The sequence below is a fragment of the Anguilla anguilla genome, chromosome 4 (assembly GCF_013347855.1).
Source record: "Anguilla anguilla isolate fAngAng1 chromosome 4, fAngAng1.pri, whole genome shotgun sequence".
Classification (NCBI taxonomy): Eukaryota; Metazoa; Chordata; class Actinopteri; order Anguilliformes; family Anguillidae; genus Anguilla; species Anguilla anguilla.
The window spans coordinates 48,640,342-48,658,850 of record NC_049204.1 but is presented as its reverse complement, the minus strand read 5'-3'; the positions used below and the strand labels follow the sequence as shown (position 1 = coordinate 48,658,850).

Below are 18,509 nucleotides of genomic sequence, written 5' to 3'. Positions count from 1 at the left end.
CTGAACAAATTTCGAAACTTTTCCCATTCCAAAACATTTGACGGCCAATCCCATACAATGTAGCGTTGTGCAACAATAATGTTTCATATCTTCACGTTAGAACGTTTTCCAGAGTTATGTTGGCTATGGCCTACAGCATCACCGCGGTACCCTGAATGTGGCTGAAGTGCTAAGATAGTCTTCCCTCTGCTCGCTGGCTATATTTAACAGGCTCGCTACCCATAAAAGGTTGGGACTGTGGCTTCGACATTCCGCCGAGTGCCAACATTATTTTTGTTCTGTGGACTGCAGCTTTGATCACTGCTCCCGTACGAACTTGAGGCTTTGTGTGGATCTCGTTGGTCTCCTCTCTCTTGGAGTTATACCCCTCGCTTCCGCATTTTCACCAATTGGTGGACTTTTGGACATCGTAAGTATGGTTTTGGGTTTCTTGTCAATGATTTTTTCTGAAGATAAATTACAATGCATGACTAGTTTTTTTTAAGTTTATGAAGACTCACAACTTTTTTTCAAAAGTTGACTTCTTTTACACATCTAAGTGTGTATATAATTAATTTTATTCTTTTATTTGCGTTGTTTTTGTATTTGGTTGTCACTTGCTTTGTCTTGATCCGAGTTGGGTCTGATTGCATGGTTTGTTGAGGTGTTTTGTTTGCATCCCAGTGAAAACAGGATACCTACCCCAGGTTTATGGGATGGCCCTCTAAAATTACGATGGACATTAGATTTGTTATTTACAGTTCCATATTGTTACTTTAGATGTTAAAACAACATAGTGGTGGTTCTATTGCATACTAACGATAACTTTTCCCTTCAAGAAAAAAAACAAAAAAAACATACCAAGACGTCTACACTTGATTTTGACTTTAGCATTTCACTGCCGAAAATAGCTTGATACTATTTTTTTGTTTAAAAAACAGAAACTTCACATAATCCGATTTCTTTTAAAAAATCCATATATTTTAAAGTTTGTTTCTGTTGTCTGTTAAATATGGCAAAATTATTATTATTATTATTATTATTATTATTATTATTATTATTATTATTTCACAATATGCTCCATAATTGCAATCAGTAAGAAACTTCAAGGTTATGACCTTTCTGATCATTTTGATGGGAGCTAAATATTGTTTTCTAATAAGAATGTGTGAAAAGATATGATTTAAACAAAATCAAAGAAAACAATGCAACTGTGGCAATAACTAATGACATCTGATTAAACCATGACATTCTTGAAAATAAAGAATACTGTGCAGTGTAACTAACGAGGACATTCTTGACCGATAGCTAAAGAAATCCAGGTTACAGACTACTCAAAGTCAGAGGTCACAGGTCACGATCAGATCCGTGCAGGATGTCGGGGTGCGTACCTTTCTACCAGAAACATCATCGCCACTATGACCGTGGATACCGCAGCAAGGAGGTGCAGTCTGCTCTTAGCCAGTACCAGCACTCCAGCAGTTTCTCAGCCCGCAGCAGTAGCATCAGCAAAGGGTAAGAGGCCGCGGGCCTGTTGCTGTGCTGCGCTCCTAAGTCTCCTCCCATCCTCCCCTCATCACCTGAGAACCTGAGCGTGAGACTGACCTGGACGTTTAACCTTCTTTAACATCCTCGGGCTCTCTACCACTCCTTGTGTTCCCCCATGCCGCCACACTCTGCCCATGCTCGCCAACTCCCACCCCGCATTCCATCCTCACCTGCACTTCCATCTCATTTACCTTTCCTAACCTTCGAGATCCCTTAAACTCTTCAAATTAGAAGTTACTAAGTCCGCCAACATATAAGCATTTACATTAAGACACTGTACCTCAATTCAAATATCATGTTTGCTTCATAGAACTCCAGTGATTTGTGTTTAATCTGTTTAATCAGTGAAATTTAAGTTGCTGTGTTTCAATCACAGTTCATGTTATTTATCTTTTGATACACATTGTATTGTAGGACGCTTTTGCAGTGTGACTGCATCTCCATGATCAGACAAAAGATTATCCTGCAGGTCTACTCCTATTCAGGCTGGGCAGTGCATAGCTCCCTTTGGAGCCCGGTGTAATTTAATTCTGTGGTATGGTATACCACAAACATACTGAAACAGTATCTAGATAAATGCATGACACATTTCAGAGTGTTTTAGAGCTCACAGGGACACTCAGAGTCTTTTCCAGAATGGCAAACCGATGTTTGATTTTTACACCTTAAGCATTTTGAAACAAAATACTACAGCAAATATAAACTAGGGTTTTGAGAAGCGGATATGAAATAGAAACTTTTACTTTGTTAAAGGGGGCATTATATTTAAAAAATGCAGACTTTCTGTTTTTTTTTTTGGCTAGACCACAACAGTGGGGCCAGCTCTACAAACGCAAATGTCTGTGGCTGACTGAATGACTGAGTGATGAAGTTACACCATTGGTCGGCCGGATCACGTGTGTTAGGTCCAGCCATAAACTAGGTTTCCTAGTCTTGTTTTTTGTTAAAAATGTAATGCTTTTCTGTTATTCAGTGATGTGAGATAAAAGGATTATATTTCATTCTGGCTTTCCTTTTTGTTAACTGATATTCCACTGTAGACAGGTTATCCTTCTATTATGTCATGTATAAATTAGATACACAAAGGTGCCAATGCATGTTTGTCAGTGTTTATATTTTTAGGAGACAATAACACTTTAGGAATGCTGTGGGTGAAACACGACACATAGCCCGAGCCTGAATATTATCAGGATTACACCGCGCGTAAACTAGTTATGTTAATGTTATGCCTTTGCCTGACTTTGTGGGCATGACACGCAAAAGGTATTAGTATGGTGAATGTATGTTCCCATGCATGTTATAACGTTTCAGATCAGTGCATAAGAAATCTCTATTTACAACAATGCATTCATATTTTTCTGGGAGTGCATGAATGAGGTAGCTTCTAGTGGCATGGTATAGAGAGGGAATGGAGTGATATTATGTTCACTTTCAGAGATAATATAACACCTGTTAATATTTGCTGTATTAAACTTGAACTTGGTGGAGGTCATCATATGGTTACTTGGTTGTATGATTTAACTGGTTGCTTTACTGCTAAGTGTTCTAACTCTTGAAAGGAGTTCTCTTCGCTGTATTGCATTGGTCCTTGTCCAAAGAGCAAGTTTGGACAGTACTGCAGGGGACTGGCTGTGATTGGCTGCTGTCATGGGGAGGTGTGGATCAGGGTCCTAGAGAAGGCTCGATAGATCTTTATTGACCTGGTTCTGACAGTGGGTCAACCAGTCTCTTCCCTCAGTCCTTTTTGAAGTGCTTACCGTTTATCTTGAAATCAACCATTAAACTGAATCTAATGTGAGCCTATAGTAGTATGTGGATCTCTAATACCTCCCCTGGTGATCAAGGTGGTAATGTGAGACTATTTTTAATTTCTACACTGAGCTATATCTTTCACAGTCCTGTCATCATACACCGCACCATTTCATATACAGTAGGATTAAAATTAGAATAGTACATTTTTTTTTTGCCCTGCGGAAAATATGTTTAGGCTGCCACTCTTGCACATTTAACTGCCATTGTTAATCCCATAACAGGCACTCAATGAATTATTGTCTCGTGCAAACTTTGGCTCCAGCTAAAGGACATGTACTAGTTGTTTTGAGGACAGACTGAATTATCCTCAAGTTACTTTTAAAATAATATATCAACTATGACTATATTTTGGTTAGAAATAATAGATATTATTTCTCAAAGAATGGCACCTGGAAATGAAGAGCTCTTCATTTCAGCACGAAAAGGTTCGTAATTAGATTGGCCATGACAGTGTACATGAGGTCAGAGGACAATACAATGTGCATGCTGGAGATGTTTTTGGCTGAGAGTTGGAGAAGGAATTTACAAGCATACTGTTGATGAATGCCTGCAATTTTGTTGGGCAACTGAAGAGCTCTGGTTTACCAGGCAGTGCCACCTGACTCTATCGGAGTGGTGGCTGTATAGCAGATGGCAGCTGGCTGACTGATGAGTGGAATGTTTTGAGTTGAACTGTTGATCAATTTTTTTCGTCCCTGAATAATAATAATAATAATAATACAAATAATTATGAAATATTATTATTATTATTATGATTATTATTATTATTATTATTATTCAATGGATATTTAAAATTGTCAACAGGCCAGTGGAGAGAGATTCCTCTTTTTAAAAATCTCTGGTGCAAGCAGAATAGATGAATGACAGAATTTTTCTTTAGTTTTTTGTATAATCAGTTGGCAGTACAATAAAATAAAAAAACACATTCCACCAGTCTGTAGACCAAGCAAGCACAGAGGTCCAGAATGTGTAAAATGAAGTCAAGGCATTTTTTTCAGCTCTTTCTTCTCATTTAACATTTTAAGTTTTTCATCAGAGTGGCAGGGAGTTATTTTTTTCCACTGAAACACAAATGATTCAGTTGGGACTACAGCATACTATACCCTCGGGCCCACGTTGATAATGACTCTTGGCATTTAGGGGTTTCCCTTTTGGGCTCCATTTGTCATATTATCCCCTTAGTTTGGACCCACAGAGCCACACACCTCGAGAGAATAGCTCTAGGAAATAGGTTTGGAGCTTGCCAAGATTTATTTTTTCACATGGAAGGCCTAGGCTTTTGGAGCAAGGAGATAAGTCGACTATAAATTCTTCCGTTCCCTATGTCACCTTCAACAACTAGTCACAATGAGCCCTGTTAGTACAGTGAGTGTATAGTGAGTTCATCTCTTGTGGTGTATGTTACTCTTACGCCTTTCTATTAATCAATGGGCTATTCCTGTGTTCCACTTTTCTGTCTCATGCTCCCATGCTGTTCTTTTCATATCTTGTGCTTGTCTGTCTCTCCCATTCTCTCACTCACCGCTTAATCTTTCTCTTGCTCTGTTTCCCTCTATCCAACCTCTCGGTCCTATTTTTAAAATGAACACGCAAACACAAAAGCATGCCTGAGACATAATTGTGGGTTAAAATTATATGCCAGAGTCTTTGAGTGCCAGCTGACTCTGACTCCAGGATTATCTTTTCCCCACTTGATTATGAATGCATGAGTTTTATTTTATGAAAGAGCAAAGACATATTGGGTATTTCACTGTGGGTGTGTGTTGTTTACAGCTGCTCGTCTGGCAGGTGTATAATTATTTTTTGTTGTTTTAGGCTTTGTTTGGAATTGAACTTGATCTTGCTTGCTCAAAGCTTTGTGACGTAGGTATAAGATTAGTGACAGATAATTATCAATCCATGTTGGCAAATATATTATATTGTGTTATAATCCTCTAGCACCCTTGTGAATTACTGCTTCAAAGTCAAAAGCTGTCCTTTTTGAACAGTTTGTGCCTAACAAATGGTCAGGTTCCTTTGTTCAATTGGAATGAGCATTTTTAGGGGAAAAAAAAACAAAAATATTTCATGAAGCACATTTTATTTAATTTAAGAGCAATACTTCCAAATGACATGTCTTACCCTTATATGTGGTTTTTTTAGTGAATTGGTGTGTTGGTTGGGCCCTATTCGTATACAAGTTTGAGTCTGAGGTGCTTATGCTGCTCTGGTACTGTACATTACATTACATTTATCTGGCAGATGCTTTTATCAAAAGTGACGTACAGTTAGTGCACACCGAAGGTTATTGAAATGACTTCAGAACACAGGTTTGATAAGTTCGATTTTTTAACATCTTGCTCTTTTAATTCTGCTGCCTCAGAGCCAAAGCCGCACTGTTCTCAGAGATAGAGGAGACTAATCTGAGCCCACTAGCCAAAAGAGCAAAGCCAACATACCTGGCCTTTGACAAGGAGAACCAAATCATCGGCTACGTTGTGCCTCTCTTCAAAGGCAGGTGTGTAAACTGCATTATTCATAGTATTAACGCCGTCTTGCTACTGGACATTATTCCAACAAGAAATGCATTGTAGTTTGTTGTTATTTCGTGATCCTTACAGAAGATGATGATGATGGTTTAACCTAGCTTGGGTGTTTTTCTGTAGTCAAGAGTTTGCCAGCGGACTTTCGGACACCGAGGAGGCTAGGCTGAAGGAGACTGCTGGATACCTGGCCAGGAGAGACCTGTTTTCTAGCGATCTGAAAGAAGAAAGAGCGGAAATCCGGCAGACATCCAGGAGAGTAGCCATGAGAGAGTCAGCGGAGCGAATCGCCTTGAAGAAGACGGTCAGTGCTGAAGCTCCAATTATCGTCGCGTGACACGACCCATGTCCAGAGTTTTTTTTCTCCTGTTGTATTCCCTTCTCCCTCAGCAGCTAACTCTGGCTCATTAATCTGGATGGACACACACTGAAGTCCAGTACCACTTGCAGAAACTGTTGAATCACGTAAAAATGAAGAAGCTGTGATGAAGTAATGGGTGCCTATGTATCATTTATTCTCATTTTCTTTGTGGAGCTTCTGTTAAGTGCACTTAAAGATGCTCCACAACCTACAGTATTAGCTATTTATACCATATATACTCAATTTCGCTGTTTAAGAGATCTTCATAAAAGTTTCAGCGACTCATCAACTCTGTCATCTCTTTCACATACAAATGTGTGTGTGTGTGAGTGTGTGTGTTTGTGTCCAAAACATCTTGGTCATGATATCCTGTCACAGTTCAGTTTACAGTTTTTATTTCAACAGATGCTCATATACGTAGCAGTGCCTTATCTTTAATCTGCCAACACATATCAATAACATGTGTATCCTCTTTTAACTTTGCCTAACACCTGTCACAAAGTCTTGGAGTCAATTGAATCTGGTAAATACAGTACAACTATTGGCATAATTTGTTACTAAACTAAACTAATTGTGTTTTTAACAACTAATATAACATAAGAATGAAAAGAGTCTGAATGGATATGGCTTAAGCAAACATGTCGTTGTGCAGTATTCTTTAAGTTTGCATATCAGTGAGCATTTAGGAATCTGTTAGCAAGTAACAGTCCACTGAATGTACATCTTACTGGTGTAGGTTGTTTACAGACTGTCCCTTCTTTAAAAAAACATTACTGCCAAGTACTCATGCCACCACTGGTGATAAATTCCACAGAGCTGATCTTGATTCTTGAATTACTGACAACTAGTGTTTTCAAGATGTATAAACGCTTCTTAGCTCAATGGCTATCAGAGGTGCTTATTGCCTTAACTGCTCTGAAAAGTAAACCAGGGCTTATATGACCACACTGTGTGATTGTTGATTGAGATATTTGCAGATGGTGAGCCAAGATGGGTTGTTCTCATATGCATACATTCTTTATAACATTGGTAATCAACCCTATTCCTGGAGATGTACTATCCTGTACATTTTTACTCTAACCCTAAAAAAGCACACCTCAACAGCTAGAGATCTTGTTGATCTGCTAATTATTAGAGTCAGGAGTACTAAATTAGTCTTGAAATGAAAACCTACAAGATGGTAGATCTCCTGGAACAATGTTGGTTACCGCTGCTTTATATCCTTTTTAAAAAATATAACTCTTATTTACAACTTTTTTGTACTGCCTTGAAAACTTTCTGCAACATCTATTGACCTATTGGGAGACGTTGAACAAATGATGTTCAAGATTTATTATTATTACTATTATTATTTCATATTTGTGATCAAACCATCCCATATCCTCACCCACATAGATCCACGAAAGTGAAGAATTCCACAAGAGGATGAACGAGGACAACCTGATGCACGCCCCGCGGTTTGTGATCAAGCCGCGCTCGCACATGGTGTGGGAGAAGCAGTCGGTCAGGCTCCACTGCACCGTGTCGGGCTGGCCGGATCCACGCGTGGTCTGGTGAGTGCAGGACTGCTGAGCCCAACACCGCCACACCGACACATTTGCCAAGCTTACACACAGTACAATGTTCAGTGTGAATTCAACTCTTAATCGATATCATTCGGTCCCACATTTATTTAATAGAAAAATCGAAAATGTAAATTATGAACTGTAGGCGACAAAAGGGGAACATTTTTTACACTTTGTGATGGACCACCTGGGATCAATGGACCCTAGTTAAAGAATACCTGGTTTAGGACCTGGCTTATTTCCGACCATTGTTTCCTGTGTTTGCACAATACTTGAGAGTTGAATCTGGTAATACCTTAGTGAGCAGTGAAAATTACAGCTTCAGTGGCCATGTGAGTATAGTATCTGCGTTGGCAACAGATGATTTGCAGTTCTGTTCCCATCTGATTCATTGCTAAGGCTTTAAAATATGTGTCCATTGCCTCTCTGCTTGTCACTCAGTTGTAAGAGTGATGGATTGTGGGTAATGGCCCTACAACAGACTAATGATCCATCTAGTGGTGTGCTCTTGTTTGAGCTGTTTTATGTCTCAGTGATCAGGAGACCGTATATTCAGACTCTGCGGTACACGCTGTATTGCTTGAAAAGAAAACTCCTCTGCCTACAGCAGTTTTTTAGTGAGAGTCTGTGTTTTATTGCCAGTCTGTGTCTGGAAATATCACAGATATACAAATTGGAAATACCAATTGGGACCATATGTTCTTTGTAAGAGGTGGTTTAACACTGAACATTTTACTGCGTATTCCATGAATCGTATTTGTTAAAGAGCAGCATTTGGGATTGATTCGCTGCAGCAGCTGGTACAGTCTGGAGTTGTCTCTCTGCGGGGATTAGGGAAGCCTGTGTAAAAGGCACAGTTCTGAGAGCCCCTGGTCAGTCCAGCTCCATTGGCTGTCCCATGCGGTGAGTCAGCTGTCAACTGGGGATATCCGCGGATGTTCTCCGCCTCTGGCTTTCTTTAAGCCCCGCGGCGTCAAAACAAACAAGTGGTGCTTGACTTGGGTCCCAAAATACTTTCTGCACTTAAAGAGGTTGAAATCATGGTGGGGGCTGCCGATTCTGGGAGTGATTCAGCTGCTGTGCGGCCCGGAGAACTTCCTGCCTGCAGTGATCTGTGTCCATTGTGTTTGAAAGGTCATGTCTGGTGCCATGTCTGCGAGGTTTTATTGGATGCTTGCTGGGTATTTTATAGATGCTGTAAAAATGACTTGAATGCTGAGATCATATGACATCACTGACTCAGTGACTCACTGTATTGTTTTTTTTTTTTTTGTGAGTTGTGCATTTGAGTTTCATATGCATTTTTAATAACTGATTTTAATTTCACTGCCAGTATTACTAATAGCAACCGAACATTCCAGACAATAAACCATATTTTATGAAGAATTAAATGTGGTGCCTGGGTGTTCTTTTTTGCATTCATCTGTCTGTCTAGGGCTACATCTTTCTCTGTGCTTTCAATTGTCAATTTCCAGCAATCTCTAGCCTCTGTCATACACTGAAACCTGCTCCTATGCTTTCTCCCCTTTATTTTGTCTGTTTTGCCTGTTTCTTCTCTCTCCTGTCTTCCCCTCACACCTAGGTACAAAAATAATGTGACTATTGACCCTCTCGCCCATCCTGGAAAATATAAGATAGACAGCTGTTACAACGTTCATTCTCTGGAAGTCAACAGGTAGGCAGCATGTACCACTAGCATCACCAAGGCAACAGTGCACCACTTGCCTCAGTTCCTTTTCAAGGTGAATTTGGCCTGTTTTTGAGTCAGGGTCGGAAGAATGCTTGTCCCATCTGGACTGTTACCAGTGAGTTAAGACTATGAGGAATGGGCTATTACATCACAGTCTGTTGTACATGTGCATGTGTGCCATGGAAAATGAGAGATTTTTCAAACCAGGATGTGATATCACATTTATACTGATGCTGGAACAGAGGATAGTTTGTGTGACTATTAAGCTAGCCTTCATTTAGCACTGTGGAAATGATTTGTTGTACTGGCTCATCTGAGATGTTTGGCACCGTCTGGGCCAGGAACCTGTCCCTCTGTCTGTCAGTGAGCTGGGCTCATGCAGGTACCAACAGCAGTTGGTTGTCCTGGGTGTCATATGATACCAGTCATTTTCAACCCTCCGCTTGGCTTTTGATAACAAAGAGGTCAATTAAAAATAGCACACAGACATGTAGGAGGAATCTACTCAAGATAAAGGAACACTTCTGCTATTGTAACGTATTTTTGGACAAGAGAGGACCAAGTAAAACACTTCCCCTCCCCCTGGCAGGGTTTTTTTGCAGTTGGGATTCTAAATGTTACAGTCCAAAACAGTGTGGGACATTTTCTGGCAATGAGAGCACAATAAAACTTATACTGGAATAAAATTAAATGAATAAGAAAAGAAATGTGAATATTAACAAAAACATACATTGATATGCCAAAAAGCTCAATCAAGCATTGTAATAAGTATTGGAACTATAGAAATCAGGATCATACAACACATGTTGCAGGACAGTTTTCTACTGTTTTTATCCTGTTGATGTGTTTATGTCTGGAAAGTTGGAATATGCGACCTCTTTACAGATAACGACAAAATGTTCAGTATTAAATCAACTCTTACAGAGTTTTATGAGTCCGCTATGGCCACTATGGCCACTATGGCCACTATGTAAACTGTGTTGAATTAACACGGGACATTTTACTGTGATTTAGTTCTGATGTGGGCAGGAATGTACAGGTGAAGTATGCAAAGAGGAGAGGTGTCTGGAATATGGCGTTCATATGCAGCTCTCTGGTTTCAGATGCGATTTTGATGACACTGCTCAGTATCATGTATCTGCCATGAACGCGAAAGGGGAGATGTCCGCCTATGCCTCCATCGTAGTGAAAAGTGAGTTTGCAACGCCTCGCGAATCCTTCCTTTGTCGAGGTCAAGTGTCAGACTTCATCTGTCAGGCTTGAAGGTTGTAGCTCACTCAGCTTCCGTTAAAGCGGATCGCAGGCAGTGCCGGTAAGACCTTGTGTTGCGTGTCTGTGGGGCCTAAGGCCACTGAGCTGTCAGGCTGCTGAAGGCTCCTCTGTGGGTGTGGAGATGGGCATGAGACAGGGGAGCTGTCAGCTCTGTCAAACTCAGGCTGATGGCTGATGTGGCGGGGCCTTTGGGGACCTTCACCTCCAAGAAGAACGAACAGACTCCCTGCCTTCCCCTCTTAGACGGCACCTCCCTCCGCAGGCCCACATAGTGATCAATAACCCTACGAGCCCTCGCCAGGAGAATGCGCTTTCTACAGCAGATGTGCCCTGTAGGGCACCAATCCTGAGTCAGAATGAGTGGCAGCCAGGTACCCCCGCTGGACTTGTCCTTTCCTGGGTTCTCAGTGCCAGTCCTGAGAGCTCTGCAGGTGGATGCTTAAAGAGCACTAGGTATTTGGAGTCCAGCTGCCCCACTGGAGACCTTTTGTGTCTGAGTCACATGTATTCTCGTCCCTATTGCCCTCGTCATACCTGCCATTTTTCCTACGCAGCTCTCTCATCAACGCTCACAAGTTGCCTGTAAACAAATGCAGTGACTGGCAGACCTGCTAGTGACTCTGGAAATGTGATAAGCAGCCTTGGGTGACATTTTGTTTGATAACTTTCAATGAAATGAAAGCTTTGGTCTGTGTCACTGTTTTCAAAATGGTCTCGAATGTAAATATTCTTTCCTCTTTGTAGGATTCAAAGGAGATGTTCCAGATTCACTTCCTGCTCCAAGGCATCGTAAGTTACACCCAATTTTCTTTTATCACTATTATTTCAACACTTGAGTAACTAATAATTTTCATATTCTCACACACAAGTGGCTACCTGAAAAGCTGGCAGATCTATCTAACAATGCAGACATCATTTCACAGAGCAGCATTAATGGCTTCGTTTTAGCTTGAATGCATGGAGCACTAAAGTTCTAGAAAGGTCCAAACTATCTTCCTGTTCAGCCAGAGTGATGATTGGTGGTGAGGCACTGAGAAATGTCTGGGTTTTAATGATCTAATGGCCTCTCTGTTTCCCCAATACTGGTTACAGAAGGGCCTGTGGACAATGCAGGTAAAGGAGCGTGTGGGTATGGACGGTGCCTCAGGGTCTTTGATCTCAATGTGGACGTTGATGTTTTCACTGAATCTTGGCCTACTGCATGGGATTGTGCCTTCTAAATATCCCCTTGGTACCTAACTGGTCACATTGCGTGAACGCTCATGTTTTATAGTTTCACACCAAGTATTTCTGTACCTGGGCATAGTAAATCACTTTGGCTTTGATACAGGGTGAGACATTTTAGTTGGACCTCAACATGTGTTCACACTCTTTTTCCAGTGGGTGGGTCATGTGATGAGAAGTGTCAGCTAGCGATGGTGCTGAAGTAATCCCTCAGATTTCACCCTTATTGAAGTGCACTGTGGTCTCACGCATGTTACTGTGCCTTCACTTCCCCATGTGTTTCACTGCAGAGGGCACTCTCTGGTGCATCTATGTTGTATTCCAGTTACTCTAAGGTGTTCGTGCAACCTTGGTGTTCAATGTTTAATTGCAGTCGATGGGTCTTGCTTGAGAACGGAGATCTATTTTTGTGTTTTTTTCCTACTCTCTGTTTCTTCTCTGTTAACAAGGTCGATGTCTGTATCTGTCCCACAGAAAGCATCTCTGATAAATATTTTTTTTTTGTGTTTTTTGTGTTCTTGGTTGTAGAATGTTTTATATGCATTCTTGTGCATGATATGAAGCCTGTGCAAAGGCCATGGGTCTCCTATTTAGCCTGGGTGAAATTTATACCCCTTTGTTGCCTGTGGCCTCCGTAGATGGGTTCTGCTCTGAGTATGGCGTCACGTTCGAGACCCACTTTGTGGACAAGTTCAGCGTTTCCTTCGGCCGGGAGGGGGAGACCCTGAGCCTGGGCTGCACCGTGATCATCTCCCCGAACCTGCCTCGCTTCCAGCCCGAGGTGCAGTGGTACAGAGACGGTAAGCAGAGAGGGGGAGGGTCTTAGCTTTGCGCTTAGCTTAGCGCTGGTGTTGTCAACTGCATGATGCATTTGGTTACTGATACGCTTTCACAATGCCAGTGTCTGCCTCTACACTGACAGGCCACTTATTAAGAATTATGATGTGAGTGCAAGTCAGGGATGGGTGTTATTTCATATAATTTCACATTGATTAGTATTGCTCTTGAAACTACTCAAATTTTTCAATTTAATGCCTCAGAAACTATTGTTTTAATGACAGACTCTGTCATATAAAACACAATTTCATTGACACATTTATGTGACAAGAACTGCACATTGATTATGAATGATGAAAATGCATTTAGCCCAGGAATGCTACTTCATCATGAGGCGACAGTTAGAGATTTAAAATGGCGCATCAGCAGTAGAGGGTAAACCGAGTGCACCGTGCGTCTGGTATAGAGTTCATACAGCTCCACGGTAACGGCACCCTTTGTTCCCTGCGTGCCGTTCCCCTGTCCTTCAGATGTTCTCCTTCAGGCCTCTAAATGGGTGCACATTCACTGGAGCGGAGAGCGGGCCACCCTGACCCTCCCCCACCTCAACAAGGAGGATGAAGGCCTGTACACCCTGCGTGTGGCCACCAAGTCCGGCTACGAGACCTACTCCGCCTACGTTTTCGTCCGAGGTGAGGGGGAGCTCGGGGTACCTGAAGCCCAAGATAACTTTAATGTGCCTAACAGGAGGGTCTTGTGTTAGTAATGCAGCAGAAGCACACACAAGGTCATTTCCGCATATTATATATATGTTACCTTATATCACTCCCAAATGCAAGGCCATGTGGCCCCACTTGCCCCCCCACACACACTTTTCCATACAGTGTTTGTGTCCAGCATTGGGGAACAAGGTCAACGAGGGACTGCTTTGTTTTAAAAGCCTGGGTTCTCTGTATGTGTGTGGTGTTTCCTTTCCTCGTACAAAATAGTCAGGCAATTCATAGTATTTCCCTAACCCCTGCCACCCATGACATACACTCACGCGCTCAGAAATGCCAACAGTGCCTGACCCCTCGTGGTTTTTTATTGTGCCATTTTATTAGCTGTGCTCCAGATGTGGTGTATCCTGGATTCCGAGGCTTGTGATTGGTTAAAGGAGGGGTCAGTGTCATGTTCAGGTATAATCTATGGACAGACGAGAGAGGGCTGTGTCACAGTTTCCATGTGCCTTCTGTCAACTGTTCCCAACAGTGAACAGTTGCTGCAGGCCAAGGTCGGACAGCAGTCCCAGCTGTCTCTAGTGTAGCCGTAGACTCGCAAGCATGTGTGCTCCCTTCTGTGTGTGTGGGTGTGTGTTTGGACGTGTGTGTGTGTGTGTGTGTGTGGACGTGTGTTTGTGTGTGTGTGTGTTTGGACGTGTGTGTGTGGTTGTGTGTGTGCATGTCTATGTGTGTTTACACGTGTGTGAGTGTGTGTGTATGTGTGTGGATGTGTGTGTTTGCACGTGTGTGTGTATGTGTACTTTGTGTCAGGGAGTCCACTGGAGCACTGTTGTTGCTGATGTCATCACCACACATAATAGAATGTTCTCATTGAGACCTGGAGGATGGCAACTCCTTCTCACACATTCTCACTTGGCTGAGAGTAACATGCAAGGATTTTGTACCTGGGAGAGATAACCGCTATCTGATCACTGCCAAAAAGTTTATTCGTTGGATGAGAAAATGACCACAATTTTAATAACACAAATGTATGCGCATTGCTGCATATGGTTCTTACTTGCCTGAGAATTCTTGAATGGTATGTTTTTATGAAATCGTACACGTGCTTGTGCGTGTGTGTGAACATGCATAATTTATACTGTTGTTTCATTATATAGATCCAGGTATCAGAAATTGTTCACTTGTTATATCTATTCACAAGTGAATCTACCCATAAAAGAGTATTGGGGTAATTGTTAGAAACACTGACCACAGCAGGACCAGGCCATCCGAGCTCATTGTATTCATCCAAGTTTATTCTCGAAGCTATCAAGTAGCTTCTATTTGGCTGTGAACAATGAACATAATTAAAGGTTCCCTATACACAGGCTCGCCAAGAGGGACAGCGGCCTTTGTGCGCTTCCTTATACGCAGCCGTTTAATTCGGCGCCTGGGGCGATGCAGAGGAAGAACGCGGCTGACTCCACGCGGGAGATCATGTGAAACATTCATAGGCGCTTTCAGAAGTTCACTCACGTGGTGATCATTTCCCCGCGCTGCGTCTTTAAGAGGCAGCCTTCTTATCGGGTTTCACTCACATGGGGCATGCTTCTTCTAATTCTGTCCCCCACTGCAGAAAGGTCCACTCTGGGGGTGTTGTGTTAGCCTTAAAGAAGAGCAGCATTCTCGGCCAAGACTCATGCGACTCTATGGAGTTTGGCAGACCTCAAAGCAGGAGCTTTTGTTACTGTAGGCCTGTCTACGCATTTCAAGCTCAGAAAAAAAACCTGTTTCAGGGTTACATACAGTATAAGGTGAAATACTGGGAAAACAGGACACATTTACTCTCTGTGTTTCACACCAAACTTGCTCATAGTAATTATGGCTATCGGAGGTCTCAATATAAAGTGTGAACTTAACCTGTTAGTGGGAAAGGCCTTGAGGTTGTGTAGCTACCAGAGGTGATTGATTGTCTAATTATTCACTGCATGTGTCAGCGGTACTGTTCCTGGCACGGTATTTGAATTGTAAATGATGTGGGTGAATTGTAACTGTTGTGAAATGTGTGTATATCTGTGTGTGTGTGCGTGTGTGTGTGCGTCAGATGCTGATGCGGAGATGGAAGGAGCTCCAGCTGCTCCTTTAGACGTGTGCTGTCAGGATGCCAATAAGGATTACGTGATTGTGACCTGGAAACAGCCAGCAGTGGATGGGGGGAGTTCCATTCTTGGATACTTTGTGGACAGGTCAGGCTATCTTACACTGTATCTCTACGGTATCTCTCTGCCCCTGTGAACGTATATCCCTCTCTGTATGCCTTTATGTCTTCTTCTCTCACCTTCCCTCTCTTGAGGTTTCTGTGTCCCACCTTTCTGTCTTGAAAGAGAAATGATTGCCATTTCCCTTTCTTCCTTTCTTTCTTTCTTTCTTTCTTTCTGTTCTGCCTCTATGCTTGTCTGAGTAATCGCTGCGCACGAAAGCCCTCTGGGTCCTCTGAGTGAATGAATATGAATTACCCAGGAGGCCGCTGGGTAATCCCAGGCAGTGACAGGGCGATGCGGGGTCTCTCCCAGTGAAGCGGAGCGGACCTGGCGTGGGAGTCGGCAGGGAAATCCTAAGCTTATCACGTCACAGCTGAACAAACCGCTCCCCCGTGCAACTCCTGCGATCTAACACCCGCCACCCCCTCACCAGACCACCCCCCCGCCCCCTTCCCACACTCACAGATACACACACACTTCAGTGTGACGATGTCAATGACGCACGCTCCTACATCATGTGCAGATGCCCTCACACACATCAATGGACTTTCCATTAAATTTGTATGCAGCTCATTTCAAATGGATTATGCGCGTTAATACTTTATGTGCTCAGTACAGAGGTAATTTCCCACCAGCGACAATATTTATCATCTTTTGTGGAAGCCGTTGTGTGGGATGTTTATATACAGGGAAAAGATGCATGAGGAGACATTTTTAATGCACTTTTCAGCTGCGCTTGACGAAAGAAACCCTAAGTGCTGCTTGTGAGGTCCCCAGTTACAGCTGTGCACTGATAGCGCTGTGCGCTGTTTGCAGATGTGAGGTGGGCACCACCCACTGGAGCCAGTGCAATGACACCCCCATTAAGTTTGCCCGCTTCCCCGTGACGGGGCTGGTGGAGGGCCGCTCCTACGTGTTCCGGGTGCGTGCCGTCAACAAGTCCGGCATGAGCAGGCCGTCCCGCGTCTCGGAGCCCGTGGCGGCCATGGACCCTGCCGACCGCGCTCGCATGAAAGGTACACGGGCTCGCGGGAACTCTCTCCCCCCGCAAAGTCTTTAAAAATACACGCCACACAGCCTTGACTTCCGACCTTTGGAGGAGGTACCGTATTACTGAATAAGGAAACAGGCCGAGTTCATCCTGAGTGATTCTCTTATCTTGTCTTTTTCTCGTAACGATGAGTATGTCCTTCACCGAGTCATGATATCAGTGCCATGAATGAAGCTGAATTAAAACCGAAGGTACGACTAGCTTGCAGTCAAACTCCTCACTTTCATCTTCCTGTGTCCAAGGTCACCCCTCAGCCCCCTGGACTGGACAGATTATTGTCACAGAGGAGGAGCCTGCAGGTACAAAGCGCATATTCATACTCTATATTCCTTATACAGTAATTAATAATCAGTATTGCCCCTGTTGCATTTAGATATACAGTAGTATACAGTATACATTATCTCTGTCAGTGTCTCCATCCTTTGTGTTATTTTATTTTTATGTGATATGTTAAGAATGACTTACTGGGGAAATCAATATATTTTTGTACAGTAGATGAGCTTTGCCCTCCACTTAAATGCAGCCCTGTCTGTTCTTCATGCCACTTTCGCCTTTCAGAGGGTGTGGTCCCTGGCAAACCCTGTGACCTGGCTGTCACCGAGGCAACCAAGAACTATGTGGTGCTGAGCTGGAAGCCCCCAGGGCAGAGGGGCCACGAGGGCATCATGTACTATGTGGAGAAGGTAAGCTGGATTCTGATCAGCAGTGGCCCGGCTCCCTCCTTTGTAAAGACAGTTGTCATGGCCTGGGTTGCCCTTGTGAGAGACTTTCTATGACTGCGCTCTGTCCTTTCTCAGTGCGTGTCTGGGACAGACAGCTGGCAGAGGGTCAACACCGAGATCCCGGTCAAGTCCCCCCGCTTCGCCCTGTTCGACCTCGCCGAGGGCAAGTCCTACAGCTTCCGCGTGCGCTGCTGCAACTCGGCCGGCGTCGGGGAGCCATCCGACCCCACCGAAGCCACCACCGTCGGGGACAAGCTGGGTGAGCGTACCACAGAGCTGTGCTGAGGGGTGGCGAGGGGGAAAACATGAAATGTATCTGAACACGATGAAATGAGTGAAAAAGTAAAAAAAAAAGTGTGTGTACGTATTTGACCTGGGTCAAGTACCTATTTTAAATAGTTCCATTCTTTACATGTCTAATACAGACCTCTAGAATAGAATCTCAGAATTTTCTAGAATACATGTCACTAAGCAAACCATGAAATCATGCAGTATATTATGCAAAAGAATGATTTTGTTCTGTACGCGGGTGAAAATCAATATCTTGTATTTTATATTTGGCTGTATTAAAAATTGTACTTTTATTATTTATTGAGTTTCTACCTTTGAAGTCATCAGAACTAATGGGGTGATTATGTTTATGTCCTTTCCGGCTCCAGACATCCCCTCCTCTCCAGGCCGTGTGGTGCCCACCAGGAACACCGACACCTCGGTGGTGGTGTCCTGGGAGGCGTCCAAGAACGCTACGGAGCTGGTGGGGTACTACATCGAGAGCAGCCTGGTGGGCAGCAAAGTCTGGGAGCCCTGCAACAACAAGCCAGTGAAAGGCACTAGGTAGCCTGGGAAGGGCGGGGTCTTTGGATGGGGGGGGTTGCTGAGGCATCCAGCCTTAAAGTGTGATTCATCTCAGCATGCTGATCGTGGATTATGAGCCGTGGGATCAGGGCCTTTCGGCCACTCCCGCAGCACGTTAGCTTCCTGCATCGATAAGCGCGGCGTGTCCTTCGCCTGAGTCATAACGGCG

General features: G+C 43.3%; 1 protein-coding gene across 5 annotated transcripts in view; it reads left to right on the top strand.

Moving 5' to 3' along the window:
* The first annotated feature begins 270 nt into the window (after positions 1-270).
* The window catches only part of myom1b (myomesin 1b), a 45,096-nt gene continuing 26,857 nt past the window's right edge, over positions 271-18,509 (top strand). For 3 of the 5 annotated variants that reach the window (XM_035415905.1, XM_035415904.1, XM_035415907.1), the window contains exons 1-17: positions 271-409; positions 1,288-1,494; positions 5,702-5,836; positions 5,985-6,165; positions 7,618-7,775; positions 9,370-9,462; positions 10,581-10,669; positions 11,494-11,538; positions 11,842-11,862; positions 12,612-12,773; positions 13,281-13,442; positions 15,556-15,697; positions 16,529-16,728; positions 17,006-17,062; positions 17,322-17,446; positions 17,561-17,744; positions 18,145-18,319. In XM_035415905.1, coding sequence (XP_035271796.1) covers positions 1,355-1,494; positions 5,702-5,836; positions 5,985-6,165; positions 7,618-7,775; positions 9,370-9,462; positions 10,581-10,669; positions 11,494-11,538; positions 11,842-11,862; positions 12,612-12,773; positions 13,281-13,442; positions 15,556-15,697; positions 16,529-16,728; positions 17,006-17,062; positions 17,322-17,446; positions 17,561-17,744; positions 18,145-18,319 — 2,069 coding nt within the window. In that variant the 5' untranslated portion in view covers positions 271-409; positions 1,288-1,354. The remainder of the gene's footprint in view (positions 410-1,287; positions 1,495-5,701; positions 5,837-5,984; positions 6,166-7,617; positions 7,776-9,369; positions 9,463-10,580; positions 10,670-11,493; positions 11,539-11,841; positions 11,863-12,611; positions 12,774-13,280; positions 13,443-15,555; positions 15,698-16,528; positions 16,729-17,005; positions 17,063-17,321; positions 17,447-17,560; positions 17,745-18,144; positions 18,320-18,509) is intronic. The other 2 variants (XM_035415908.1, XM_035415906.1) reach the window with 2 other exon arrangements.